General features: G+C 35.7%; 2 protein-coding genes across 3 annotated transcripts in view; one reads left to right on the forward strand and one right to left on the reverse strand.

Moving 5' to 3' along the window:
• Positions 1 to 12393, reverse strand: part of LOC141391981 (uncharacterized) — a 43707-nt gene that overhangs the window by 27058 nt on the left and 4256 nt on the right. The window contains exon 1 of one of the 2 annotated variants that reach the window (XM_073964801.1): positions 12072 to 12281. The exons of the other annotated variant lie outside the window; for it this stretch is intronic. Coding sequence (XP_073820902.1) covers position 12072 — 1 coding nt within the window. The 5' untranslated portion in view covers positions 12073 to 12281. Of the gene's footprint in view, positions 1 to 12071; positions 12282 to 12393 lie in introns of those variants that run through there. 2 annotated transcript variants of the gene reach the window in all.
• Positions 10271 to 12393, forward strand: part of LOC141391980 (ras-related and estrogen-regulated growth inhibitor) — a 56812-nt gene continuing 54689 nt past the window's right edge. Inside the window, exon 1 of the mRNA XM_073964794.1 lies at positions 10271 to 10600. Within this exon, the coding sequence (XP_073820895.1) occupies positions 10521 to 10600 (80 nt within the window). The 5' untranslated portion in view covers positions 10271 to 10520. The remainder of the gene's footprint in view (positions 10601 to 12393) is intronic.

Genomic DNA, 12393 nt, shown 5'->3' on the forward strand with positions numbered 1-12393 from the left:
GCATAACAAAGTTCAGAATTAATTCGTTGCTGATAATGAAGTTATTATTCTTAACCTCATTTTGTACATATCAAATGACGCAGTTGACATATTTAAATTTTGAGATTGATATTTGGAGATGCGGCTGTAAACAAATCACGTCACTCTCACCGCATCAAATAAGTCACGTAGGCCTGAATAGACAAATTAATAAATTTGTTTATATTCCAATAAATTATTTGCTAGCAATTATTTTGTTCCCGCTTTCCCATTACCAAATAATGAGTTTATATTGAAATTTTTGGTAGTTATAAGTTATTATTTATCAAAAGGGTACTAAATGTTGTTAAATAAGTTGGAAAATATTTGTTATAGTTTTAGACAATTTTAGGTTATTTTATTTGTAATTTCACCATAATCCACATTTTTACTTTTCCCGATAGTGGAATGCTACCATTCGATTTGACTCAGTTACGTAATGGAAATGTAATTAACAGATAAACTACTCGGGTGGCTCTAATACTCCGTTTAGACTATCCTTGGTTTAGCACATCCAGTGGATTTAAGTTGTCATCTTCATTCAGTATATGCCAAATAAATAAAGATAATGCACTTGAACATCGTCTTGGGTGCCACCGTGGTGCAATGGTATGCACGCCCGCCTTGCACGCAGAAGGTCGGTGGTTCGAATCCCTGGCCAGGCAACACCGAACATTTTTCAACGGTGGCAAAATACCCCTCAGTAATGTTGGCGACATTTCCTGAGTATTTCAGCCTTGAAAAACTTCTCTACAAGTGGTGTCTAAGGACATGCCGTTCGGACTCGGCGATAAACAGTAGGTCCCATATCATTGAGCTAAATATGAATCGGGGTGCAATCATTGATATGAGAGAAGTCTCCCTTGTCCCGTATGGGATGTTGTGGAACAATGTTTTTTGTTACTTGAACATCATCTAAACCAAGTTTAAGTCTATTTTCCAATTATTGAATCTGCTAGGCCATCGATGTGCTACTACATCTGCAAACTTCGTGAGACATACCTTGAAAGGGAGCACAATGGATCGCTTACGGAAACTGTTGGTAGGATATCCAAAGCAATAAGGGCTGCGATTTATCTTCTTTTACTCGGTATAATTGGGATGAAGATCACTGTGGGACTTGTTACGGGTCACTGTAACATCAAAATGGATCAAAATAGATATGCAGAAAAGATAGATTATAAGGCATTGATTCGATGTTTAAATTTGCCAAACACCTATCGTGGCTTGGAAAAACACCTAACTTAATTCTTACTTTCCGTTATTTATACTAAAAACGCAGAATGGGTCCGGTTGCTAGCCCGTCGTTTTTTAATGGCAATCTTTTATACTTTACAATTAAAAAAAAGGGATTCTCTACGTCATTTCTTCGGGTCCATTATTTAACCGTATTATTCATTGAGGATTTTAGATTTTATCTATAATCTTTCCTTTCTCTAACAGTCTCTTTCCAATTTTCCGCCGAATGGTGATATTTAGTTCCCTATTTTTATCCTAACGTGATCTATTTATAAAATTAAATTAAAAAAAAATTTTAAAGTCTAATTCTTCCGCTTCTTCATCGGTTTTCAGTACGTGACATATTTAACCCAGATATATATGGGTTACAACTACAGTGAGAATCATTAGAAAAATCGGTAAGTTACAATAATACAAAATAAAAGAATTAATAAAAGTAGCAAAATCTGTCTCTGGTATGGTTAGTCAATAATAACAAAAACAACAACTCACCAAAAGTGTTTTTTTTTCAATCTCTCAGAAAAAACAGTATTTTTTTTGCTTTATGAAAGGCGTTCATGAAATACAGAAATTTCAACCTTGGCAAGACTTTATGAACACTATTCCTGAAATGCAGTAATTATTTTTTTCTGTGTAAAGCCACTGGTCGTTTAAACGCCACAAAAAATGGTTGCAAAAATTGGCGAAAACTCTAGTTTTTGAATATTTTTGTGGGGTTTTTTGCATTTTGTTATAGTATTGTATGTTATCTGTCATATCACGCGTATAAAGCTTCATTTGACATATGCATTTCCACGCAATTGGCCTAAAACCCCAAGCTATTCAAAAAATTGACTTTTTATAATTTTCGACTTTTGATGAAAAATTTAAATATGCGATAAAAATTTAATCATAAATGTTGGAACCATATGAAGTCAAGGATTTGTTAGGGACATAATAAGAGTATTTTCTCAATTAAAAACCAAGGGATTGGCATATAAGGAAAACTATACAACATATATGCAGGAAAACTATGCATTTAAGAGAAAAACATTATTTTATTAAAAAATGCTTAGAAAGTCTCAAAAATATAATTTTCATAAAAAAATTTAAGTTTTCTCGCAAAAAAATTCTCGGCGCTAAGTGGGTTAAATAATGGGCGTCGTCGGGTATTTTGGTACATGTAGGCTCGGAAACACAACCCCATTGTCTACCAAAATTAATGTTCAAACCGACATGGTCATTTTTTGCATACATAGCTTTAAAAAAGGACTTGAGTAAGGTGCCCTCCTCCTCAGTAATGAATAAAAATATACATTCCCACTGTAAACCTTGATAAAACGGTTCTCTAGCATTGGAGATATGACAAATTCAAAAAAAAAATTGGCCGTTGTCGATCTTTAGGTCCCAAAGAAGTACCTAGGAGCTGCAACCACCATCTTTTCGTAAATTAATTTTCAATCCGATACGTCCATAATTTTTTTCAAATATATGGTTTAAAAAAATAGAGAGCGGTAGGCCTATTCTGTAACTTTTATCGATTAAAAAGTTGTTAAAATTTCTTTTGTTTTTGTAACAACTACAAAACAAACAAATGAAATTGTTGTAAAATAAACAATGAGTAAAGTTGTTAAAATGTTACTGAATAGGGTGCCTGTAGTGGAATTCTGTAACTCATTTTTTGAGTTACCGACAAAAATCGATAATATTAAAAAGCAAAATTAAGAATGAAATTTTCAAATAAAAGTTGACAACACTCTTGCTATTGGTAGAATGTTACAACTACATTTTATTGGTCGTTAACTTCCCGACAAATATCGTTAACTACCTAAATTATAAGCATTTTAAAGTTACCGATTTTTGTCGGTAACCCGAAAAATGAGTTACAGAATTCCACTACAGGATAGGTAACCAACCTCCTCCGAAATTCATCAAAATTTATTTTCTATTTCCATGGTACAATTTTGAATTGTCTGCAAATTTCAGAACATCCGTTCAGTAGTTGTGTAGATACAATATATTGAATAAAGTGGGAGTGGTCGGGTCTTTAGGCCCCAAATAAATACGTTAGGTAGGAGACACAACCACCGTTGTCTCGCAAATATATTACATTCGTAATTTTGGGCAAATATGTCGTAGATTTGTAGATGTAACATATTTAAAAAAAGTGGGCGTTGTCGTGTCCTCAGACCCCATATAAGTACGTAAGGTAAGAGACACAACCACCATTGTCTCGCAGATTAATATCAAACCGATACATTAGCAATTTTTGGCAATACACATAGCGTTTAAAAAAATGCATGTGGGAGATACTCCCCCTAAAAACTTAAGTTGAATTATGACGGACATTAAAAAAAACAAGTAAAAAAGTATCAGTCGGCTTTGCCGACAGAGATATACCCTCAGCCTGTGTATATTGAAACAATTTTTTCCCAAAAAACGCATGTATTTAGGAATTTTGGGCGTTTGAACTGACAAAAATGTTGATTAGGATTAGAGATCAAAAGTTTTGCGGAGGAGATACTAAAAAGAATGGATCTCCAGCCACTACATATGGTACCATAGGGGTTTTTTACAACTTCAGGGATGTTTGCTCAAGAAGTATGGACTTGCCCCTGAAACAACTTTTACCATCGCAATTGAGGCAGCGAAGGCAAGTTGCTTCAACAAAAATCAAAGTGATTCGAAAGCAGGTCTTAAAGTGAACATGTATCCGACATTTTGTGTGGGAGGTACCGGATGGAGTGGACAAATATAGTCCATATTTGAACCGGATCTATATCTGGTAGATATATTAGGATGTGTAAAGTATGGTCCAATTCGGCCACTCTCTTCAAGAGTTTATCGTACGCACAATTTTTCGAAAATTTTTGAACTTTTGTGGGGGAGGTACCTGAAGGAGTGGACCGATATGGCTTATCTTCGAACTTAAACTATGTTTGGACAAAATATTACTAAGGCCAAACTTTGGACCGAATCGGCAGACCTGTTCGAGAGTTATTTTGCCCTCCAACCTCCTCACACGGTGTCATAGGGGTTTTTTGCAACATTCAGGCTATTTTCTCAGGAAGTATGGACTTGCCCCTGATGAAACTTATACCGTCGTATGGAGGGCAGTGAATACAATTTTCTAAAGCAAAAATCAAAGCGATTCGAGAGATGGTCCTAAACTGAACTTTTCCAAATTTTTGTGTGGGAGGTACCCGACGGAGTGGACCGATTGAGTCCATATTAAAACCTGATCTAAGTCTGGTACACGCTCCACGATGGGCAAAGTATGGACCAAATCGGTTACTCCTTTCAAGAGTTATCGTGCGCACAAATTTTCCGAACATTTTCGAACTTTTGTGGGGGAGGTACCGGAAGGAGTGGACCGATATAGCACATCTTCGAACTTAAACTAAGTTTGGGCAAAATATTACGAAAGCCAAAATTTGAACCGAATCGGTTCCTCCGTTCGAGAGTTATCGTGCGCTCCAGCCAGCCAGACAGACAGACAGACGGACGGACATTGCTCAATCGACTCCAAATTGTCTGAAACACATTTCGTCCAAACATACTTGGGGTCTAAAACCATTATTTCGATGAGGCACATTTTGCCCGTATGAAAGTGTATATACCCTCGTTAGCATAAATGCTGAGGGTATAATAATTATTCAAATCGGTCAAGCCGTTCCAACTGATGCAATTACACAAGAATGATATTCGATTTTATTTATAAAGAAGATATAGCGTTTTCTTAAATATGACATACCCCGCTCCTTCCAAAATTCAACGGAATATACAGGATATTTCACATTAAGGGAATGCGTATTTTAGGGTATTCAGGAAAATCGACTCAGTAGTTTTGTAGATATAATATATTTAAAGTAGTGGACGTGGTCAAATTTTCTTTCTATAAAAACCTAAGTTGGGCTATGACGAACATTAAAAAAAATCGGTCTAGCCGTTCTCAACAGATGCAATTACCAACGAACGACATTTGATTTTTGTTTATAAAGATATTGCGTTTTTTTTGTGTTAATATGGCATAGGGAGGTACGAAAGACTTCTTATAGAAGACTTCTTATATAATCCGAGATGAGAAGACCAGCAGTGCGATTCTGTAACTGATTTTTTGAGTTACCGACAAAATTATGAATGAAAAGTTAAAATAAAAGTTGACAACTCTGTTGCTATCGGTAGAACTTTACGACCACTTTCTTTTGGTCGTTAACTTACCGAAAATATCGTTAATTGCGGAATTTATAAGCATTTTAATTTTACCGATTTTTGTCGGTAAGTCAAAAAATGAGTTAGAGAATCGCACCACAGAAGAGATGACAAGGAGGTTTTCTTCCAATGTGCACTTTTAACAGTCAATTAGACCAAAATCTCAGTTTTATGAACAAATTTACCACCAAACGTTGATATTCATATCTCTCATATATAAGAAAAATAACATAAAAACATTTGTAATAAATGTAGATCTGGCTAGATCGAGCTTTTTTCATGACTCCGGCTTCAACTCCGACTCCAGCAAAATTTTATAGAAACCCTGATCTATGGGATAAATATAATATCTCTTTACATGTAAAGATATTGTTAGCCTGATTTTATATAAATGTTCATCCAAAAAATGTGTTCTCCGTCTTTTTTTATTATCGCATCACAATAACAAAACAGCAACAGCACATGTTGACCTATCTACGTATACGGTTCATTCCGTTGGTTTATTTATTTTTTATTGTCAATTTTTAAGGATGTGATGCAATCGAAAACCGGTTTCTGTCATAATCGAATATGTTGTTTCAGATCGTACAGGCTTTAATATTGAAATGCATTAATTGTAAAATCGTTCAAGTTGCAATAAAAACTGTAAATGATAGGCCTATTTAAGAAATGTCCTTTGTCTGGCATTAAATTCTTAATTAATTAGTATTTTGTTTTTAAACAACTTCCTGTGCAATGCAATTTAAAATTAAAAGAAAAAACATGAATGCAATGTTTGCAAGCAAAGAACCAATGTGTTATACACTCCAAATTACCAGAATAAAAAACCTACATTTTTGTTAATGTTAGCTTATTATCCCAAAACGAATGAATCTACATAGGTTTTCAATCTTGTAAGGATTTATGATGTTCCGTATCAAACAAAGAAAAAATAATGTTCCTAGTACTATGAAAAATATACATTAGGATAGGATTCCCTAACTCATTTTTTGAGTTACCGACAAAAAAAATCGGTAATGAAACGTTCAAATAAAAGTTGACAACACTATTGCTATCGTTAAAACTATACGACTACTTTTTATTGGTCGTTAACTTACCGAATAATATGTCAAATTACCGAAATTAAAAGCATTATAATTTTAACGATTTTTGTAGGTAACTCCAAAAATGTGTTAGAGAATCGCACTACAGGATGAAACAATCATTTTATTTTCGCAAAATTATTGCGGATTTGTAGTTTGGAAAGGAGAATATATTTGGCCCAACACTTGGAAAATTTAGTCTCCACAGTGAAACATCTAACAATGGTATAAGGCTGATAGACATTGCAGCGGCAAAAATATGGTAGTTAGCCGTACCAGATTTAAGCATCTCGATATTCATACGGGCACCTGGCTGTCTCCAGATCAAAGAACAAGTAATCAAATTGATCATGTTGTGATAGATGGAAGACATTCATCGAGCGTGTTGGATGTACGATCGTTCCGAGGCGCAAACATTGATTCGGACGACTACCTTGTTGCAGCAAAGGTACGTACCCGTCTAAACGTTGCAAATAAAGCACGAACAGACACAACGTGGAAGTTGGACATCGATAGGCTGCAAACACAACAGATAGCCACAGCATATTCCACTCAACTAGCCCAATTGCTTAATTAGAGCACTCCTTGTTCCGATAACATAACAACACAATGGCAAAATATTGCCCACTGCATGCAAACAGCTGCAAAATCCATACTTGGATACCAGAGACCTCCACCAAGGAATTCATGGTATGACCAGGAGTGTCGTGCTGCTACCGAAGAAAAAAATGCGGCATATAATAGAGCTACTTTACAATCAGTAGCAACGCGTAGCGCACGAGAGAGATACCGGGAGAAAAGGAGAGAGGAGAAATGTCTTTTCCGTAGGAAAAAGAGGGAGATGGAAAAGCGGGAATGTGAAAAATCGATATGTACAGGAACCAGAATGAAGTCCAAAAATTCTACCAAAGAGTGAAACATCAAACAGATGGCTTTGGTACAGGCAGATCCTCCTGTAGAGACGAGCAAGGTAATCTGGTAACAGATAAAGATAGCGTGCTCAGGATATGGAAGGAACATTTCTCCAATCTGCTGGTATCCAATAGTAGCGACGACGATGATACCACAGATCCAATCCCAGAAGAAGGTATAGAATGTTTACCACCCGGCCAAGATGAGGTAAAAACAGCAATCAACCGGCTGAAGAATAATAAAGCAGCAGGAGCCGATGGCTTACCAGCCGAGCTGTTTAAAACCGGAGGCGACGCGCTGATAAGGTGTATGCATCAGCTAGTTAGCACCATTTGGCAGGAAGAACGCGTAGCCGACGATTGAGAGCTGAGCATCCTGTGTCCCGTCCACAGAAAGGAGATAAGACTGTATGCTCCAACTATAGGGGCATAAGTCTTCTCCCTATTGCCTATAAGATAGTGTCAGGGATATTGTGCGAACGACTAAAGCCAATGGTCAACGAAATAATTGGACCATACCTATGTGGATTTAGACCTGGCAAGTCCATCATTGACCAGATATTTACCCTGCGGCAAATCCTGGAGATGACCCAAGAGATTCAGATCGACACCTACCACCTTTTTGTCGATTATAAAGCAGCCTTCGACAGCCCGTTGCGTTCAAAGGTATTCCAAGCCATGTCTGAATTTGGTATCCCCGCAAAGCTCATCCGGCTTTGTAAAATGAGTTTAATTGACACGAAGTCCTCAGTTCAAATTGGAAAGAACCTCTCCGAAGAGTTTGGTACAAAAAGAGGTTTCGGACAAGGAGACAACCTTTCGTGTGTTCTCTTCAACATCCTGCTGGAAAAGGTTATACGAGAGGCAAAAGTCAAAAGAAGTGGCACAATCTACACCAATAGTCACATGTTACTTGCTTATGCTGATGATATAGACATCATGGGCCTATCAGTAAAAGAAGTAACTGATACTTTTATGAAGGTCGAAGGAGAATCTTCTAAAGTGGGTCTGGCGGTAAACGGTGAGAAGAACAAGTTGATGGTGTCGACGCGCAATGCGTCCATAGAGCTCGGACCAACTGTGGAAGTTGGTACCTATAATTTTGAGGTAGTTAAAGACTTCGTCTACCTCGGCACTGCCATAAACATAACAAACAACATCAGTTGTGAAATAAGAAGAAGAATTGTATTGGCCAACAGATGCTACTTTGGCTTAAGTAAGCACTTCAAAAACAAAGTCACAACTCGTAAAACAAAAGTAACGCTTTACAAAACACTGATACTACCCGTGCTAATGTATGGCTCCGAAGCATGGGTACTTGCGCAAGCAGATTAGGCAGTGCTTGGTGTGTTTGAGAGGAAAATTCTTCGAAAGATCTACGGGCCGATTTGCGTTGACGGTGAAGCTATACAAAAACATGAATATAGTTAAACGTATCGAGATGCAACGATTGCGTTGGCTAGGCCATATCATAAGAATGAGCGATGATGAACCCGCTAAAAAGGCGTATGAATACATGCCACATGGCGTTGCACGCAGAATCGGCATGCCTAAGCTTCGATGGAGCACACAAGTGGATGAAGAAATGAAAAGGCGCGGTATTCCAGAAAGCGAAGCGAAAAACAGAGAGAACTGCAGATCTTTTCTTAGTTCGGTCTATGGAACAAATGTTCTATAATGGGCCACCTAAGTAAATAAGTCTACCTCGGCACAGCCATAAACACAACAAACAACATCAGTTGTGAAATACGAAGAAGAATGGTATTGGCCAACAGATGCTACTTTGGTTTAAGTAAGCAGTGTAAGGACAAAAAACAAAAACAACGCTTTACAAAATACTGATTCTACCCTTGCTAATGTACGGTTCCGAAGCATGGGTACTTGCGCAAGCAGCTAAGGCAATGCTTGGTGTGTTTCAGAGAAAAATTCTTCGAAAGATCTACGATCTGCGTTGACGCCGAATATCGACGTCGTATGAACCACGAGCTGTTTGGGCTATACAACGACATCAGTATAGTTAAACGTATCGAGATACAACGATTACGTCATAAGAATGAGCGATGATGAACCCACTAAAAAGACGTATAAATACGGGACACATGGCTGTACACGCAGATTTGAAAGGTCAAGGCTTCGATGGAGGAAACAATTGGACGACGAGATCGTAAAAACGCAGTATTCCAAACTAATGAAGTAAAGCAACAAATGGAGAGGAATGGAAATATTTTAGTAGTTTGGCTTACAGGACAAATGTCCTGTAACGGCCCAAGTAAGTAAGTAATTATAATTGTTCCACAAACATCCCAGAAGGGACAAGAAGCGAACATTAAAAAACCCTCAGTGAGTATTTCAGCCTTGAAAAACCTCTCTACAAGTGGTGTCTTTGGACACGCCGTTTGGACTCGACAATAAACAGTAGGTCCCATATCATTGAGTTAATATGAATCGGGGTGCACTCATTGATATGGGAGAAGTCTCCCTTGTCCCAAGTAAGTAATTATGGAGCTGCATTTTTATTGGAATTTTTCGAACGGACACTTGTGTCACATGCGTAATCAGGTGGTTAGCCTAATATACTTAATTTAACAAAGGTTCCGAAAAATATTTTCCTGAGATGATTAGGGCTTTTTCACATTTCAGAAATGGCAAACAGGCAAATTATTTTCAAAATAATTTCAGTATATTTATCTGTTCTCTAGCAAAATGACTAACTACGCCATTGTTTGTTATCGTACTAATTTATAGTCTATTTTCTTTTTCTTGTAATGCTAACAACAAAAATATACATATGTCGGAAATGAATACAAAATGTTCTTATTCTGCCGACAACACATCAGATATGGAAACAATTCACAACGAATTATATGTAGATCATTTCTTCAATTTTAATTTAAAAATTGGCCAAGAAATACTTTTGTGCCTTATTCGAATTCGAATTCAGTTCTAATTATTCCGTTTAGTGCGGTTGTTTGTGCGTGTTTGTCTAGCTACGCGTGTGAGAACCAAAGAAAATAAAACATCATTAATTAAAAAAATTAAATTGAAAAAAAAAGGAATAAAAATAAATTTTTAAAATTTTATGATGCAGTTGGTCGATCATCAACCCGAAATATACCACCTCCCAACAACGTATTTCAGTCAACGCAATGCCATCAAATGGTAATGAAAATTGGATTGATAAGTTTTGTGGACACACGCGTTGTTTATTTTTGAGATTTGTGTAGAGACCTTTGAAGGAATGTGATTCTATAAATGAATTTTTCCTTTTTAATGGGTTTAAATCTATAAGTGATAGAGATGTTTTCAAAAACGTATAGAGAAGTTTAAAAAAATGTATTCAAATGGTGGATATGTGGAACATTAAAAAGAGCGTGAAATTAAGTATTTGTAAATCGTAATATTTTATTTTACAGATGGCCAGTGATTTTAAAAAAGAAATGTACATTTTTCTCTTTTACATGATAAGCATTCCCGTGATGCCAAAAAAAATTGAAATTTGTTTGGTGTGGTTTTTATTTATTTTCTTGCAAACGAAAATCTTGTTTATGGTCTCAACGATAAATTTGCGAAAATTTAAAAATATTCCTATTTGATTTACATCGATGTCGATCAGCATTATAAAATGTATGTTTTAAATGTAAACACACTCATATACAGAGACCACCTTAACAAAAATTTTGATTTCCCAGCCGATTGATATTCTCATAAACACAATTTGTTTTCTCTTAATAAGAATAGCATTCGGGAAATGAATGGAGAAATGTGAAAATGGATGCGATTACTAAGAACTAGGCTGACAGAGATTAACATTTATTGTTTTTTTAATTATTGGAAACATAAAGAGTTTAATTTTTGCAGAATAGAGAATTCATATTTATACCCTCAGCTTTGAGGCTAACGAGGGTATATACATTTTAATACGATCAAAAATGTGCCCCATCTAAATAATGGTTTTAAATCCCAAATGTGTTTGGACGAAATCCGCTTCAGGCAAGTTTGGAGTCAATTTAGCCCTGTTCGCCAGTTAACAAATCATCCGATTTGGTCCGAATGAGTATTCGATTTGGCCGAAACATTACACATTGTAGAATTTCTTCCAAAACTACATCAAATTCCAAGATGATTTGTATTGGACAACACCTTCAGATGCTTCTCTCACAACAGTTCAAAATTCACACACAAAAATTAAACAATTTTAAAAAAGAATTTAATTAATTTCATAATTTAAAAATTATATTCGTCTGAAGTTCAAATATTAAATAAAATGTTGTTACAATTCAATGCCCATTTTGTATGTACACCAAGAATATTCCCATCATTAACATGGTCTTAGTGAGTGATTTCTCATAATTGTTTAGTAGCTGCTTGGTTGATTCCTTTGTTTATGTAAATAAACATTGTTACGTCATATTTTTAATATAAACAAATATGTTTAGTTTCGTTTAATATTTTGAAGGATTTATTAACAACTAAACAGTCTTTTCAACAACAACAAAAATCTATATATTCCTTAATCAAAAATCTATCAATTTTTAAATGAAATATTGACACACTGTTATTCAAAATAATTGTATTTGTAACAAATTATGAATATCTTTTAACACTGGAAAATTTAAAGAATTTTACTTACTCTTGACTTGAGGTGTAGATTCAATAAAGTACCCGAGAAAAAACAAACACTTCGAGATGATTGTACGTTCCAAATACTTATGAAATTGTTGAGTTCTTTTTTGCAATTGTGAAAATAAATAGAAACAAAAATAGCACGAAGAAATTTACCAATTTCTCGTGATCAAATACACAACATCTCTTAACAACATGGAAAATTCTCAAATAAATAATCGCAAATTTCCCATTTTTAATGTCCACCGTAGTGTAGATCAAAAAGGTCGAAAGCTTTCAGAGAAAGCGAAAGCTTTTGTTCTGATTAGGCAGACATCTGCGATTGCATC

This window comes from Musca autumnalis, unplaced genomic scaffold, assembly GCF_047663935.1.
Source record: "Musca autumnalis isolate F117 unplaced genomic scaffold, ASM4766393v1 scaffold_2, whole genome shotgun sequence".
In the NCBI taxonomy this organism is placed as follows: domain Eukaryota; kingdom Metazoa; phylum Arthropoda; class Insecta; order Diptera; family Muscidae; genus Musca; species Musca autumnalis.